This window comes from Lissotriton vulgaris, chromosome 3_2, assembly GCF_964263255.1.
Source record: "Lissotriton vulgaris chromosome 3_2, aLisVul1.2, whole genome shotgun sequence".
In the NCBI taxonomy this organism is placed as follows: domain Eukaryota; kingdom Metazoa; phylum Chordata; class Amphibia; order Caudata; family Salamandridae; genus Lissotriton; species Lissotriton vulgaris.
Genome location: NC_141690.1, coordinates 267670397 through 267689044, shown reverse-complemented (window position 1 = coordinate 267689044; position 18648 = coordinate 267670397). Strand labels below are relative to the sequence as shown.

The window sequence follows — 18648 nt, the reverse complement described above, 5'->3', positions numbered from 1 at the left end:
ATAGCCTGTGCTATTTCGTCTGAGGCGATATATCCCTCCAACGAATTTCTGTCCTCGTCCGCAATACTGGCAGACGAATTTCCACCAGTCATTCCTTAGTTTCCACTTTCTGTCTGATGGACCTAGAAGTGTGGACCAAGTCATAATATCTACTAAACTCGTCCGCGAACTCCTGCGGGTATGTGAGCTTTTACCCGTTTGCTGCCCAGAGTTCCATGACAAGTCGGCTCGCTGCTTCCCTCCTGTCTAACCAGGCTAACAGTTTCCCAACCTTGTCTCCCAGCTCGTATATGCTCCCTAACTTGCGGCTGAGCATTGTTTTGGCAGATTCTCTCGCTTCGGATCTATATTTCTTGTGTCAAGTGTAGAATATGTGTTGCGTCCTGGTCTGTTGACATCGCGAGGCCCTCCTCCTATCTGAGAATTTCCTCCTCCAATCGGAGGAGTCTAGTTTGTCTTTTTTCACCCCGGAGATCTGAGATAGAGCGTGTCCCCTTATCACTGTTTTAACGATCTCCCTAAGGACCCGAGCCAAGACAACTGTGCCATCATTTTCAACAAAGTAGTGTTCAATTTCTTGTACTAACTTTGATTTAATTGTGAGGTTTCGAAGATACCAGGGGCTAATAGGTGCAACCCGAGTACAGTATCCCTTCCCATACTCCATGTGTAGCCAAACTGGGGAGTGGTCAGATATTCCCTTAGCTAGGTGTCTTACTTCTTTTACATAACCAACCTGTGCCGCGGGGGAGAAGATATAAACTAGGCAGGAAAAGTTTTTGTGGTCCCCAGAGTGAAACGTGTATTGCGTCTCTGTAGGGTGATACACCCTCCACATGTCCACCAGTCCGCCGGCTTCCAGGAAACGCGGGAGGTGCCGTCGTGAGGGAGGTATTTCTCTAGGGGGGGGTAGCGATCCACCGTCCCAGAAATCACTGAGTTTAGGTCTTCTCCTATTACCATTCTACCATTGGGAAATGTAAGTAGCACCCCCCCAGGTCTTTAAATGTAATTTCCTGCAATTCTGGTGGCAAGTGCAGTGACAGCAATGTCCGCGCCTCACCCTTCCACTGCCCAGATATTACTGCATATCTCCCCATATTTTCAGGGTAAACCTGCTCTATTGCCATTGGGAAAGTGCATTTTTTCAATTTGCCAACTCCCCTGGAGCCCGTCGTGAGCCATTAATTGGTAGTCCCCTCTAGCTAGGGCCTTGCACATGTTACCTATGAGTTGGGTCTCTTGAAGCAATATCACTTCTAGGACATGTCGCTTAAGAAACTTCAAAATAATTCCTCTCAATGTTATCCCGCAAGCCATTTACATTTCAGGATAACAACTTAATCTTTTTCTCACTTGTAGTGCCCATGTCTTTGGTTATTCTTCACTATTGGGGGGGAGGGGGGGACCAAGCCATGTCTCCGCGACAACCACCCTCACACAATAGAACTGTGTGCGAACTGTCGTGATCTCAACACCGAGTTCCTGGTCGCTGCATTTCCCCTGCTTAGACATGCTAATTACAATTCTATAACAAACGAAAAATAACCCTATAAGAACAAGACTCCTAAAACCCCCACCCGTATACCCTCCCTGCTACCCCACACTCTGGGCTCGGAACTGCCCATGACCCTAATAGTGCAGAGTGCCTGTCGCCCTAACCAAGGAACTAACTAGAAATTGGAGGGGGAAGAAGCAGTGGACTCCCGCCCAATGGACACCCAACTGCTACTATGTGCTCCCCATTAACCATATATGGCCATGCATCATATATAAATATAATCATATAGTGCAGTAAATGTACACTTGACCTGCTCAGCACAGCGTCTCGGTTCCTTCGGTGTCGTCAGAGGTGAGGGCGGCGTAGAAGTCTCTTCGTTAACCGCTTCTGGCGTGGCAAAACTGTCATTGGTGAGTTCCAATGCTTAAGTATTATTGTGGTTTTTTTTTTTGACAGGCCGAAAGCAGCACAATAATAGATGGAGGGCTGGAGACCAGCGAAGATTCACAACCTAAGATAACATTTAGGCATTGGAACTGGACAGTGACACTTTTGCCAAGTATTGCCATCCGCTTCTACTCGCAGCTTAGACGGGAATAACATCGCATAACAAATGCCTTTATCCCTCAGCAATTTTTTAACGTCCAGGAAGGTGCGGCGTTGGCGTTGAACCGCAATGGGAAAATCTGGGAAAATGGACAGTTCACTGCAGTCAATCTTTAGAGGAGGGTTAGCAAGCGCTGTTTGTAGAATACTGTCTCGGTCCCTGAAGTTAAAGGAGTCGTGCCAGGATAGGTCATGGAGGGGCCCCGGGCTTAGGTCTTCTTCCCGGCACTTAGTGTGGCCTTTCAATTGTAAAGAATTCCGACAGCATTTTGGGACATAGGTGGTTCATTATTAACTCTTCCACAAACAGGTCTGCGGCTGGCCCCTCCGCTCGCTCAGGGACCCCAATAATTCTTATGTTACGTCTTGCGTGACCTTTGTAGTCATCCAGTTGGGCATCCAACCTTTTCTGCGCCAATTGAAGAGCCTTGATTTCTTTACCTATTCGCTGGGTGTCGCCACTTAGTTCCTTAGTCACCCCGTCCATGGTTTTTCACTTTTTCGCTAGTGTTTTTCAAATTGGTCCTGTGCAATGCCATTTAGATGGATACGGTGTCCCTTCTGTGTTCCAGCGAGGCACACACCCCCGCAATGGCTACCAATACGTCTTCCAGTGTTTGTTCCCCTTCGGAGGGTGTCGACGACTTTTCCGTCTCCCCCTTGGATGCCCCCTCTTGTTTGCATACTTTGTGAGTTGTGTATTTGTCCAGCTTCGTGTGGAGTGTAGACCTCTGTCCTTTTGGTCCTTACATGACGCAGCTGCGTAAACGGAGTATAGATCACCAACACTAGGTGCTCGGGGTACACGCTCCACTCACTTCCAGAGTGCCGTCTTGCTAGGGCTGCCAAATGTATGGCGTGCTGACCTCAGCGTTTCATAGATGTCATAACTTGTATTTACACCTTCCTCCAGCGAAGTATATGCCAACCAGTGGCTACTAGCTGCGGGCTACTGTCCTCAGTTTGTGTGTGCTGTGCCCACTGTGGCTTTGAACTCCGATCTTCAGTGCACAGAGTGCAGCTTTGCACAAATTTGGCCAGAGTTTACTGCCCCCAAAGTGACTTATGCGGACACGTCGGGGTGTGGCTCACCCATCCTTCGGTCCCGATCCACTGCTGTTGGGTAGGGCGTTGAATCAGATACCGCCTTCCCATCTGGAGATTGCGGTGCGTGTGGGCTCTACCCCCTCAGTTTGCGCAAGCCTACTAGACAGCGGCCCTGCCTGTCAGCTTCCGACAGGGCCGGGAGATGCGGGGCTGCGCCACGGACTGCCGATGTGTGTCCGGTCCCCGAGGCAGTTACTCCGGTAAGGATTCCGTTGACAGGAGGGGGTGGGAACCTACAAAATAAACTGCTCTGAGGTCCCTTGTGCCTGTAGGGGTGCGGATGTGAGACTTTGGGCATGGGCCTCCGGGGCGCCGCCACAACCCAACAACTGCGGCAGCCCCTCACGGAGGTCCTGGCTGGCTGCGCAGTCACTCGAGCCCGGGGATTCTGGGCCCGATCTTCGCTTTGTTCCACTTCTGCCAGGAGGCTCAGTGCGACCACCTTCCAGCGCACAGTGCCACAGCGGAGGTACCACACCCACCCCGCCAATCATTTGGGGGGATAAAACAGATATTTGTGCCGATATTAAGGCGGTTTCAGGTCGTCGGCGTCATGAGCTTCACCGCCTCGCAGCCATTGCCTCTGGCGGTCAAGCCACGCCCCCAGTGTTATGTTCTATTAAATAAAATGTATAAAGCGCACTATCGCTTCAGGGAGCATCTTGGCGCTATACAAAAAAAGAGAACAATTGAGACTTTAGGCTACTATGGGCCTATGCAAGGATCAGCTTTGAGAAAAACATAGGGAGTCCGGAGCTGCAAAGCCACAGGTTTCAGCAGTTTCCTAAAGGCGTGTTCTGAGGACAAGTGGTCTGGGAGCAAGTTCCAGGCTTTAGCTCCAAGGACCTCTACCGATTTGCCTCCTGTGGTTTTGCATCTGAAAGGGGGTGGAATGAGAAGATTTGCAGAAGATCTAAGCAGTCAAGAAGTGAAATATGAAGTAAATCTGGCCACTAGATATTTTGGACCTAATGCCATTTTTGCACTAAAGGTAATAAGCAAGATTTTGAATAACACTCTTATGAATAGGCAACTAGTGTAGTGATTTGAAGGCTGCCGTCACAGAAGATCAGCAAGGTCAATTCAACACCAAGCGAGCTCTAGCATGTTGTACCATCAGTAATTTTTTCCAGAGTTGCCTTATTGGTCCCTGCATACAAGCTATTGCAGTAGTCCAATTGCGAGGTGTTAAGGGCAATGGCTACTGATTTTCTCGCCATAAGAATAAGTACGCTGAAAATGTATTTTAGGGATTTTATCATCTGGAAACATTTCCCAGCTACTGCTAGCACTTGTGGACTAAAAGAAAGTAGGGTATCAAATTTTACTCCTAAATTCTTTACCAATAAGATCTTAGTTTTCTCAGTGTTACATTTCAGGTGATTAAATTGCAGCCAGCGGATGACTTCTGCGAGGCAAATTGGTCTTCTGCAATGGTAGAATTTTTGTCCAGCACCAAGATCAACTGAGTATCATCAGAATATGAAGTAGTTTCAATTTTAAAGGAAGATATTAGTGCAATGAGGAAAGCCATAAATATATATAGATTGAATTAAACCGGCTGAGAGCGGATCCCTGTGGAAAGCCAGACTTGAGTGACTTTTCCAATGATTGGTAGTGACCAAGCGTAACCACTTGCCTGCGATCAGTAATCAAAGACTTTAGCCAGGCCAGGGCTAGGTGGGAAATGCCACAAGTCTTCAGAAGACACTTTAGAATATCGTGGGAGATTGTATCAAATGCAAGTGATAGATCTAATCGAATAAGGAATGCTTTTTTCCCAACATACAGTGCAAATTTGAGGGTCTCAGTGATTTCTAGGCGCTGTTTCGGAGAAATGGTTAGGTCGAAAACCAGACTGGCAAGGGTGGAAAATGTTGGTCTTTTCTAAGAAAGTGGTTAATTGACTATTGACCAATTTCTCAGTGATCTTACTAAGGTAAGGCAGCAAAGTGATGGGCTGTAGATTGGAGATGGTGGTAAGATTCGTTAGTGCTTTTTTTGAAGGGGCTGTACCGCAGCAACTTTCCAATCAGTGGGAAAGTCTGCAGTTTTTAGGGAAGAGTTGAGTATATCATTGATAACCGGGTTGACAACATCAATGATAGTGTGTAGCACTTCCGATGGGCAGGCGTCAATGGGCGAACCAGACTTGCAGGAAAGAATGACTTGGCGTTACTGTTCTAGACTAATAGTGTGACAGCTAATTAAAGAAGGCAGATCTTCTTCCCCACCCCTTCCTACTCAGGAACCGATGTATAAAACTTGGACCAGCAGGGTGATAAAAGGCCTGGTCTTTGGTCCTGAGCTGAGCCTGAGAAATATGACAATTCTGGATGACCCATAAGCTGTATATATGTGTTGGATGTGCATACTTGATTTTGGCACATATTTTTCATCCCAGTTTTATATATCTCTGGACTTTGTTGTCCAAAGAGAGAGAAACTGCACTCTAAGGCAGATTTCCCCTTAAGTGCATATTAAAGTGGTTACTGAAGACAAAACAGCAAACCACACTGACTTTCACTATGAGTGTCCACTAATATTATAAGGCCTATCCAAGTCAACATCTAACCCTAAAGAGTCCCGTTTGGTGCCAGGCTACCTGTGCACAGTTAGTGGGCTGCACACAACGGTGGTCTCAAACATTCAGCCTGCGTGTTACCAGGCAAGTGCCCCCTTACGCTGCTGCGTCGCAACAGCCTTCTCTTAAAAGGTAAACACTGGCAGTAAATACGTACAGCCCGTTTACCGTGGGTAAGTCACCAGTTATGAGGCTCATCCTCAGTAAAAAGTCCAAAACCAGGTAATCCAAAAGACAAAAATCTAGGCGGATAACAAGGGCAGAATCCATATCTCTACAGGCATCACAGAGGGATCCATTACAACTACTCTTCTATTTAAGATATAACTGAGCCCTTTGCTGCATCTGATTTAGGGCCATATGTATCATACTTCCGTTTTGCGAATTTAAAATAGCGAATCTTAAGGAATCGCTATTTGGAATTCGCAAAACGGTATGTATGTAGGTAATCTAGGAATTTTAGCGATTCCTTAATATTCTTTATTTGCGAATTCGCAAATTGCGAATTCGCAAATAATGAATACTTCCCATTCATTTCTATGGGCCAGGAGGCCCATAGAAATGAAGGGGAAATTTGCTAATCGCAATTTGCTAATCGCAAATTGTGCGAATTTTCAAGGGTGCAGGGGGTGTCTCAAGAACACCCTGCTGCACCCCTGAAAATGACATGTGTGCGCATATGGCGCACATACATGCCCTAAGGGCATGTATGTGCGTCATATGCCACCCTCACAAATGCACAATTGTGCATATTTACAAGAAATCGCAAATTACCACCAAGTACAGGTTGGTGGTAATTTGCGATTCCTAAACCTGAATTTGCATTTTTAAAAAGCTTCTTACATAGCATTTAAGGAATCGCAAAATTGCGATTCCTTAAATGCTATAGCAAAATAAGGAATCGCACATTTTTGCGATTCCTTATGATGCTATTTTTTGATACATTACAAAAATGCTAAAAAGCCCTTTTGCGATTCGCTAAGGCGAATTTCGGCCTTTGCGAATCACAAAAGCCTTGATACATATGGCCCTAAATCTTTAAACCTGATGTGCTATGATTATGTACACAACACATCAATCATCCTAAAAATAGGCAATCCACACCAGTTCCGCATACCGATATTTGATTACTGGATAATAACTAACAGCATAAAACTAAGCACTGCAGAACCGGACATCATACCCTATGGACACTGGCACAAACACCAATCTACCACCATACCTCCAAAATGAATTGATGCTTTGGCAGCCACCTATATAGAAGTAACCATGAACTTACACCTGTCACAGATGCCACCAATCAACTACATCTTTACATACGTTGTAAACCAACAAAAGCTGGTTATTATCCTCGCAATCTTCAGATAGACAATGTCAACTGCCTGTATCCAGGTGGCAGGTGCTTTCTTATCCACACCCTACAATAAATGCAGAACGCCACAGCAAGGCTTCTTCTTCACTGAGACCCAAAGGAAAACATTACCTCGGTCCTACAAGCCACTCACTGGCTACCTATTGCTAAGTAATCAATGTTCAGGGCAGCCTGTATCTTCCACAAAGCCTCCCACTGAAAAAGATTACTATGCTTACAATGGATGTTTAAACAGTACTCACAAAACAGGACTCTTCATTTGAGATCAGTGCTGTGGACTGCTCGACCCACTTATGAAAAGAAATACATTAAAGATTTAGCATTCTCGGTCAAAGCAGAAAAAACTCTGGAACTCCTGAAGTATTGGGGGTGGAGGGAGGGGTTGTTTGTTTTCAATGTTATGCGCAGTGCCACTACACACTCACTCCTAGAGCCTTGTGGGGCGGCACGGGATCATCGAACTGTAGTCTCAGGTGTGTGACATAGTCTGATGGCGCCACTGGGCTCTCTGCATTGTATCGTGGAATGAGAGGAGGGTTCTTCACAAAAGTAAACACAGAGAGGTCTTGAAACATGCAAAGTGGTTTAGTGCGGATATCCTATTGCTGCAGGAGACTTACCAACTTGGCGCTCAGGTCCCACGTCTTGCAGGATATGGGTAGATTCAGGTCTTCTCCTATGGGTTTACGCTGGGGTCCGGGGCACCTGTGTCTTGATCCAACATCATGTTCCCTTCATTTCCAGTAAAATGTAGATAGACAGAAATGGCACGTACACTCTGGTCTTTGGCACTATTTATGGCGAATTCTTTACAACTGGCAGAATGTATACCCTACTGCCGATAGGACAGTCCTTCGTAGATCTTGTGGAGGGCTTGTGGGGGCAACGACCTGGGGGTGTTTCTTTGCTTGGAGGTGATTGGAATGATGTAATCGACCCCCAGGTTGATCGCTGGCATGCACACCAGTGATGGTGTGGTTGAGGTGGGCAGGTCCAATCTGGGATCATTGACATCGGCGCTGGGCATGGTAGAAGCATGGCAAACCTACCATCCTACTGAGACTGGTTACACATACTTCTCTGCAGTTCATGGCTCATTCTCTTGGATTGATTATTTTATTGTCCCCTGCACGCTTATTCACAGGGTGTGTCGGGTCTAAGCTTTGGCCAAGGGCTTGTCGGATCAGTCTCCAATGTCCCTTCGACTCCATGTGGGGCCCAGGAGACCTGCATTTTGTTAGCGACTCTTCCCATGGCATTTGTGGGCTCCTGTTCTGGTTCACTGACAAATACTTTGCCCTCAACCGGGCGCCAGCCACTTCTGCAACAGTCCTATGGGAGCCTTTAAGCCCATAATAGGGGGAACTGATATTAGTTATTGTGCTGAAAGTGGGGTCTTGTGGCCCTTGAGGACCAGATACAATCTCTTGAGTCGTGTGGTCATCAGTCAAACAGGGGTGCTGCGCAGCGTCAATTGGCACTGGTGCAACTTCAATATCACCAGTTGCTACTGGAGAACGCTAAACATGCCTGGTGGGCAGCACAGGGTCGGAGTATCAGTGGGGTGACAGATCGAGGAAGATGCTTGACTGAATGCCCGGGTCTGGTGGCTCAGTGGACTAATGTGTCTACTGCAGGGGCCTATGTTGGACCTCACGGTCACAGGTTCAAATCCTGGTGGGTCCACTCAGCCTTTCATCCATCTGAGGTCGATAAAATTAGTAATATTGAGTTGGGTAACAACAAACATCTGTTATTCAGAGCCAAGATACCCGTAGTGGTGAACGTGTGCTTCACAAATACACATGTTATGTTATGTTATGATATGATTGTATCAAGTAGCCCACTACAGTGTCTCTATATCAATACTGCAAGTTTCACAGGGGTGCTTAATGTCAGACTCCAACAACATCGAGCAAAAGAATATTTATCCTTTGGAGTTAAGGGTGAGGCAAAATCTTAATCTCACTAGAAGCTCTGGAAAAGCTGAAGAACTCACTAAAAAAGTCCAGAAGCATAAGGAAACCCACCCACCTCAACGGACCATGCCATGAACCTCTGCATCCTCCTAGACTCCTCCCTCACCATGATCCGCTACATCAACGCCGTTGCCTCAACCTGCTTCAACTACCTCCGCATCTTCTGCAAGACCTTCAAGTGGGTCCCCCGAATGCAGAAAGACTGTCACCCACACACTTGTTACCAGCAGACTAGACTACAGTAACACTCTCTATGCCGGAATCACCAAAATCCTGCTACACAAGCTCCAAACCATCCATAACACCGCAGCCGGACTCGTCCTCGGATCCCCACGACACAAGCACATGACCCCGCACCTACAAGACCTCCACTGGCTCCCCATCGAGAAGAGAGTAACCTTCAAGCTACTCACCCACGCCTACAAATCCCTCCACAACATCGGACCCAAATACCTCGACGAAAGAGTCTCCTTCCACGTACCCTAAAGGACTCTCTGCTCCGCCGACCTCGCCCTGGCAGAGACTTCACACATCCGCAGAACCAGAGCAGGCAGAAGAACCTTCTCCTACGTCACAGCAAAGACCTGGAACAAGCTTCAAATGCTCACCCACTCTGCACACCTTCAGGAAAAGCCTCAAGACCTGGCTCTTCAACTGATGCTGAGCTGCACCCCCCCACCCCCTCTCAGCGCCTTCAGATCCTCATGGGTGAGTAACGCGCTTTATAAACCCCTGATTAATTGAGATGAAAATACACACTGAGAGAAGCCTTTCCTCAGACAAGGACAAAAGTTTGAAGAAAGTCATCTTCTTCTAAACCTAAGAAATTCAAGTCAGAGTTTCCAATAAAGCGTACTTTTATGCCTCATCGGCGAGTCACAAGTTGTCAAACAAACAGTCATTGTTTCCACTATACCTTGGCTTCGTCATCAAGAAGCTCGACTGCAACATCATCAAAGTCTGTACTGGTGAGTGTGATAGGCCCATTGACGAAGATGATTCAGAAAAGGGGGTGGTGATGAACAGAGTGTCTGAATTAAGCAGACCACTCTTACCCAGTCCAAAGATCAGGGCTTGATCCATCACCGTTATTTATCTCACTGCACCATCCCAGCTCAGAACCTGGCTATATGCAAATCAGTCTGTCCCTGGCCCAGTGCATCATGGGAACAGGGCAGACTAAACTACCAAGCCAATTCTTCATCAGAAAGGAGACAAGCTACCGGGGACCGGTTTCTGGCATTTCAGCCGTCTTCGGCCCGGCTTGCTTGAATCCTGATGGTGCAGTGAGAAAGGGACTCATGTCTGAGTATACCCTGCCACACCTATAGTGGCCAAAAACGATTCAGAAAAGGGGGTGGTGATGAACAGAGTGTCTGAATTAAGCAGACTACTCTTACCCAGTCCAAAGATCAGAGCTTGATCCATCACCGTTATTTATCTCACTGCACCATCCCAGCTCAGAACCTGGCTATATGCAAATCAGTCTGTCCCTGGCCCAGTGCATCATGGGAACAGGGCAGACTAAACTACCAAGCCAATTCTTCACCAGAAAGGAGACAAGCTACCGGGGACCGGTTTCTGGCATTTCAGCCGTCTTCGGCCCGGCTTGCTTGAATCCTGATGGTGCAGTGAGAAAGGGACTCATGTCTGAGTATACCCTGCCACACCTATAGTGGCCAAAAACGATTCAGAAAAGGGGGTGGTGATGAACAGAGTGTCTGAATTAAGCAGACCACTCTTACCCAGTCCAAAGATCAGGGCTTGATCCATCACCGTTATTTATCTCACTGCACCATCCCAGCTCAGAACCTGGCTATATGCAAATCAGTCTGTCCCTGGCCCAGTGCATCATGGGAACAGGGCAGACTAAACTACCAAGCCAATTCTTCACCCGAAAGGAGACAAGCTACCGGGGACCGGTTTCTGGCATTTCAGCCGTCTTAGGCCCGGCTTGCTTGAATCCTGATGGTGCATTGACGAAGATGGCAACTTCACCAATGACCTGGATGTGGATGGCAACAACATCCTAGCCTACAACCTATTTTAAACATAAAAAGTATTGTCGACGACACTGTCGATGGGCCGTCGAGGTGGGTGGGTTTCCTTATGCTTCTGGACTTTTTTAGTGGGTTCTTCAGCTTTTCCAGAGCTTCTAGTGAGGTTAAGATTTTGCCTCACCCTTATCTCCAAAGGATAGATATTCTTTTGCTCGATGTTGTTGGAGCCAAATAAGCAGCCTCCCCTCCCTCTCTTTGAGAGGCTTAGCAGAAAAATTATAAAAGTAATTACAGTTTTTGCCTTGTGCTTTGGGTAAACGCAATGAGGTCACTCCTTATGGGGGGTCTACAGTTTGAAACCTAGTATATCAATATAAAAATAAATAATATATAATAATTTAAATAATTGAAGTAATACTTTTTATGTTAATTAATAATTTACACTACATTAAATATAACAAAATAAAAAACATTACATAGCTAAGGGAATATAATTAGTAATCACACTCCAACAAGTGCAAAAGTAGAGAATTTGTTGGATAGCGGGTAGGTAAAAATTACTATTCCCACTCCAGTGAGTGGAATAGTAGGAAAAGAGTTGGATAGCGGGAGGGTAAAAATTACTATTCCCACTCCAGTGAGTGCCACAGTAGGGAAAGTGTTGGATAGCGTAGAGGAATGATTTAGTAGACCAAGTCCTACAATGTAATTAAAATTAATTTTAAAAAAATGTATTTACCTCCCACTATTTTCCACTATAAATATCACCTCCAATAATCTAAAATATTAATACATTTACATAATTAATTAACATTTAATTAATTAGCTAATCATAATTAACACAAATATAAAACTATGATATATAAATTAACACAATTATTATAAAATAACCGTGATGAAATATTACGTAAATATTAATAAACATTTATTTTCAAATATTTTATTAAACATCATACTCCCCTATATACACTCAACACATTCCTCAAAAAATTAACATAATACATGAAATATTAAAAGTTAATATTTAATTAATTACTAATTACTAACAATTTACACAATTTACATATTTATCAATTAATTAAAAGCTTTTATCAATAACTTTTTAAATAGTTAATACATTAATTAACTTAATTAGCAATATTAATTATTAACCATAAAATTATTAATGAATACATTATTTTTTAAATTTAAATTAAATTACTTCCCACCCTATTCCCCTATAAACCCACAACCAGCTACGGAACTAATATACGCAAAAATTAATGACCAATATTCAGTATTAAACAATAAATTATTAATTAATACATTTTTTTAACTTAAATTAAATTACTTTCCACCATATTCCCCTATAAACCCACAACCCGCTACAGAACTAATACACGCAAAAATTAATTACCATAAAATTGATTATCTTGAAAAAATTGTAACATACACTAAAAAAATTATATACTTTTCACACATATACTAACATAATATAATATAAAAAGAAATCAATATAATACCATTCTATATTATGATATACTATATAATGACATTTGATATAATGACATTCGATATTATTTACCTATATGTCGATATTATTTCCAACTATATTATGTCCATACTATATTCTGTCCTCTCGATATTTTTGATTCGCTATTATGTCCTCTCGATATTTTTTATTCTATATTTTGGGTGTTTACCAAATTATGCTTGTAAGAAGCAGAGAACTCTGGATAGTTCTTAAGTTTAGGTTGAAAGCAACCCCCTCTCCATACCTGTGACACACTAGATCTGTTCACCTCAAATGTCTGCTTTTCTATCAAAGTCTTTACGCACAGTGCCATCCACACTGACACAGAAAGGGACAAAGTATTTTGCCATTTCTACACCAAGAATATGGAATTCCCCCCCTCCTGACATCAGAACAATCCCCTCCCTTGCACGCTTCAAAAAAGAGGCCAAATCCTTCCTCATGGATAAATTCCTTGGATAAACCTGCTCCTCAGCTACCTAAGAGATTATTGCCTCATCCTGCGACCTTGTACAGCACTCGTGTGATTTCCTGCCTATTGTATGACTCTTGTCTCTGTAAAATGCCTCGATGTATAGTCTCTCCTTCCCCAAATGTATAGTATTGTTGGAATCTCCTGCCTACCTTATGACCCCTCAACTCTGTAAGCTCTATGATGTACAGGTCCTGTGATATACTACGCTCTATACTACCCTTTGAATATGTAAAGCGCTCCGATACCCTCACGGGTCAAGTTTGCGCTCTATAAAACCTTAAAATAAAATAATAACATAAAATAAAATAAATACCAACCAAAACAATACCCTTTCACTTTCCTACGCCTCCACCCCCCTGCTGATGAGCATAACTCAGCAGGAGAAGCTGAACAAAGGATTTCCTGCTACGGAGAGGTGTGACCACCTCTCCTTTAGAATTATGTAGGCTAGGGGCCACCAGACCACATTGAAGGGCCCCTTTGGTGCTCTCCTTGCATACACCAGTTTCACCCAGTCCAGGAGCCCCTAACTCCCGCTCTCTTGTGAAGCCACCCAAAGAATAGTAGAGTGTCCACAGGCAGGCACATCAGAGCTCCTATCGGTGGCCACTTGATTCTGCCATGTTGAATATGGGCCCCTGGGAACATATGACTGGCTAGGACATCTGACCCCTTCTGATACATGGGTTGTCACAGAAGAGGTTCTTCCCCTTCTTGGGATTACTCAAGGGCTCCCCTAAGGGTAGGCCTTTAAATTTGTCCCGACAACAACTTCTAGAACGGACTGCCCGTCATCCGAAGATATTTCAAAGACTCGTCTCCTGGTGGACACTGTAACTCTGCTGTTCTTCAAGCTAGGACCCACAACAAGACAGCTCCCCGTAGGAAGAATCCTGCTACATCTTTGTCCCTGTTCTTTTCCGAAGATCTGCAAATCCCTGGCGATGCATCCTCTGAGTCACCAAGGACTTAGCCTGCATCCCAGCCGGAAGCAATCTGTCTCGAAGTAAATGTGTCACTTCCCTGCACCCACAGGTTCCTCATTACAACACTGACGGCCTGTTTGCTGCTCATTTGTGCTCTGAAACGCAGGTGGTGGTTTGTTGGTTCTCCAGAGGCCTGACTAGTCTTCTCTACAAGTTGGGAGACTTTAAACCCTCTCCAATCCATTGTAACTGCCTCCATGAACACCTTGTCTATCGTTGCCAAGGCTTGTTGGTCCCAAGGAGCCCCTGCCTCCAGCACTGCACAGCCCCAAGCACCTCATCCTGCCTGCATCCCTTGCACAATTGGGCCTCTTCTCCTGAGTGCAGCTGGGGCTTCCTTGCGACTTCCTGTGCCTGCTGCCAGAGGGCCCAAGGGGGCTTCACCGATTCCTTCTGCCTTTCCATCGTGCTGAGGGCCTGTCCTGACTTACCGTTGCTGGGTTAGTCCTTCAGACCTTACTGGTCTGCATCCTTGCATCTTCACCAGCAAACCGTTGTTTGCGTTTGCCAAGGATTGTTAGTGGTCCTGCTGGCAACTGACCTTCCTGCACTCGACCAGAGTGGGACAGCTCGAGAAAGGCTCCTGGTCTTCTGCAACATCACATAGCCCCCACAGCTGCTGTTTGCTTCACACCGCACTTCAGCAAGAACCTTCAACCAGGCCTGGTATTGTGCTCCTGTATCTCCTAGTCAGCTCCAGATGGTTTGGACTCCCGTCTCCTCTGCTTTCAGGTTCTTCTCGTCTGCATTCTTCTTCCTGGTTTCAACAGCCTAGTCCACAAGATGCAGCACTGCCATGACCCTCCATTTATGTCGACAGAGATTTCTGACATCATTTCACACCTATGCACCTAGGTTTCCTGGTGTAGGTATCAGTCTCTCCTGGGAATCCACCTCCAACCTTCCCCCCTTCAAGTGGTTTCTTCGGGGTCCTTTGGGAAGGGTCTTAAAACTGTAAAATCCAAACCGCAACTTACCTGTATTGTTCTATGGACGCTGACCCCGTGTAAAGCGATACCAAAGGGGATGATGGACGGAGCATTTGAGCAAATCAAACACTCACCCCCAGTGAACAGATCTGGGTTTAATCCATCATCATTCTTTAGCTCACTCCACCACCCCAGTTCAGACATTGCCATATGCAAATCAGTCTGACCCTGTGCCTCATGGGAACAGTCCAGCCCGAACTGCCAAGCCATGTTTTCCCTGGACTGGAAACAAGCATCCTGGGACCGGTTTCGGGTTCATAACCCTCATCTGCCAGGCTATCTTGAATCCAGTGGCAAGTGAGCAAGGGAACCACGTCTGGACATACCCTGCCAACTTAGGGCGTACAAAGTGATACCAAAGGGGATGATGGGCGGAGCATTTGAGCAAATCAAACACTCACCCCCAGTCAACAGATCTGGGTTTAATCCATCATCATTCTTTAGCTCACTCCACCACCCCAGTTCAGACATGGCCATATGCAAATCAGTCTGACCCTGTGCCTCATGGGAACAGTCCAGTCCGAACTGCCAAGCCATGTCTTCCCTGGGCCGGAAACAAGCATCCTGGGACCGGTTTGGGGTATCGCTATATTTTTAATACTTGTACTATTCATTTAGAAGCTGTTTAAATGTTGTGTTAGAAAAAAATCCTGGCATTTTACAGCCTTTCAATTCACAATTATTGTCAGATAACTCACTTGACAAAAAGCACTAACTATAATAAAAGAGAAAAAATTAAACACAATTTTCAAGGAACAGATGAGCAACAATTAGTAAAAAGATAAACTGACATTTGACCTCTGTCCTTAGACAGGAAATGTGTCAAGACAAACAGGATTTAAAGGCTTTTTATTGTACATTCATATTTTGAATGAACAGAGCAACTGCTCCTTTCAGCTTAAGTTAACTCGCCAGCACAGACAAGTAAATGCTGAAAATAACTCAACCTGATAAAATCTGACTCGGAATTGCAAGTGGGCGAGTGGATTTTTCTAGGCCTGAATTGCCTTTGTGTTTTTAAAGAAAATTATTGAGAACTGACCAATGTAGCTCGCTATGCACGATTATTTAGATTTTAAAAACCTTTTTTTATTTTACAGAAAAAAGGAAAGTTTGATGTAGGTTTTGTAAAAGAGTGTTCTCGCATCCTATGCCTGGGTGAAACAATTTAGTGCTTCTGACTATAGTCAAGATTTCCCTGAAAGAAAACACAGATTTCCAGGCCTATTGTGACTTTCCAAAGCTGTATGTCATTTTACGTTATGATGTGTTATGTTATGTGTATTTGTAAAGCACACTATCACTCACAAGGGTGTCCTGGTACTGAGCAGGTGTGTGACTAGCCACTGCCTATGGTAAGTTGTTCAATTGAAAAGTCATGTCTTCCGCTTCTTGATGAATTTAAGAATAGAGGAGGCTCTGAAGGGGTCTGAAGGCTGTTCCACACTTTAGGAGCCTTGTCCCAAAGGTTTAGGGTTAAGGGAAATATGGGCAAGTTCACTAATATCTGCAGGTGTTCTTCGCCAGTGCCACTGTCTTAAGGGCGAGTTGAATGTGGCTCTGCCGTGGGTATGACCTTCCCCACGCATTCTAAATAGTGTGAAGAACGTGCAGGGGGCAAAGGATATCTATAGTTTTTTGGCATATGTCCCATTACCATCCATCTAAAACAAATAAACAAGGGCACAATAAGTGCATGGCAAAACATTTAGGTGCCAATGTAAAGTCTAAAAATACCTTGAGCGATAACTGTCAGTAGACTCCATGGGAAGGAGCTTTGAGGGTTGATTGTCAACAAGCCGAGCTTTAGAGCTCAATATCACAGTGCTACCTTCAATGCAGACCAAATAGGTAGAACCATCAGGCCACATTTTGCTGTTTGGTACATGGAAAACAGAGTGGAAGAAGAACAGTTTGATAGTTTCAGTTTGCTCTCTAACACAAAGCTAAAGTCTTACCATACATAATTTTGCTTGCAGGTAGCAGTACATGAAATTGGTCATGTTTTGGGGCTGAGTCATGTGAACCAGATGGGCTCAATCATGCAGCCAAACTATATCCCAGTGAACAGTAAGGTTGAGCTGAGTAGAGTCGACAGGAATGCCATCCAAAAGATCTACGGTAAGGATTAGCATTTTATCATTTAAAATCTGGATTATTTTAACTTGAAGTTCCTTGGATAAGCCTACGAGGCTAGATTGTAGTTCATATTAATTTTACACAAAGAAGACAACTGAAAGAACCCCAGAAACCCGACACACTCCACCACCTGACACAGCTATATCGAAATTGATGGCACATCCTCTATCTATATAAATGAGATGCAGAAAGTGATGACAAGACATAATATGGCATATCTGCATAGAATGTAACAAAATGCATAACAATTCTCATCACACTTGATCATGCGATGTGCCTACATAAAATATATTCAGAGAAAAAGGAAGGCTGTTTACTGTTGATGTTTTGCTACTATCATAGTCAAGAGATTCAGCGCTCCCCTCCAGCACCTCTAATGGGGAGTTGAATCTGGGACAACTGGTAACTGTTATTAACCTCATGCGCGCGGGCCGTTTTCCCGCTGTGCGCTGAGTTTTTTTTTTAAAACGTGTTACATGACGAGCTCAGCTCGTCATGAGCGTACAACAGGCGTAACTCATGACGAGCTGAGCTCGTCATGAGCGTCGAAGGGGTTAATATCCCTTCTTAACTTTGATATTTGATTCACAGATTTTGAGACAAAACTTAAAAGTTAGCAGTGCAAAAGCATGACAGCCCAGTGGATTTGGGGGGATAAAGAAGCCAAGCACACTAGAGAGAAAAAGAGAATGTGGACTATTAATTAGGGTGGTTGTGTGACATCACCAAGGAATAATGACACTATTCTGTATCAGGTCAAGTTAGGCTTCTTTAAATCACACCTTAGCTCAGTCCTGGGTAGCTGTGGCACAGAGAAGCCAGGTTTATCTCAAAGGAAACATGTGTAAAGCATTTATCAGTACTGTTAGAAATGGGTTTTCTGGTTGGCTAAGGCTTGCGCCAAAGCCAGGCAGAAACCACCACTCTAGTCAGGGCAAGGGAGTCACTTGCCAAGATAACCCCTGCTCACCCCCTTGGTAGCTTGGCACGAGCAGCCAGGCTTATCCCAGAGGCAATGTGTAAAGCGTTTGCGCAACACACACACACCAGCAACACACTAGGTACACCACAAAAAGGAACTCCACACAAGGTTATATATAAAAATAGCCTTTGTATTACCATAAACACAGTATATCCTAATCACATAATTACACTGTGCCAACTGGCACTGGGGGTGAGCAGGGGTTATCTTGGCGTGTGACTCCCTTTCCCTGACTAGAGTGGTGGTTTCTGCCTGGCTTTGGCACAAGCCTTAGCCAACCATAAAACCCATTTCTAATATTGGTGATCAGCGGTGGGATTTGGACTTGTGTTTGCGCGATACCACAGCAACAGCTGGTTGCACTACAAACTCTGCAATTAGATAATCACTTATTTGGTGATTGACTATTATACAC

General features: G+C 44.7%; 1 protein-coding gene across 1 annotated transcript in view; it reads left to right on the top strand.

Annotated features, from left to right (window-relative positions):
• Nucleotides 1-18648, top strand: part of LOC147725653 (matrix metalloproteinase-21-like) — a 547740-nt gene that overhangs the window by 364275 nt on the left and 164817 nt on the right. The window contains exon 4 of the mRNA XM_086964337.1: nt 17092-17233. Coding sequence (XP_086820463.1) covers nt 17092-17233 — 142 coding nt within the window. The remainder of the gene's footprint in view (nt 1-17091; nt 17234-18648) is intronic.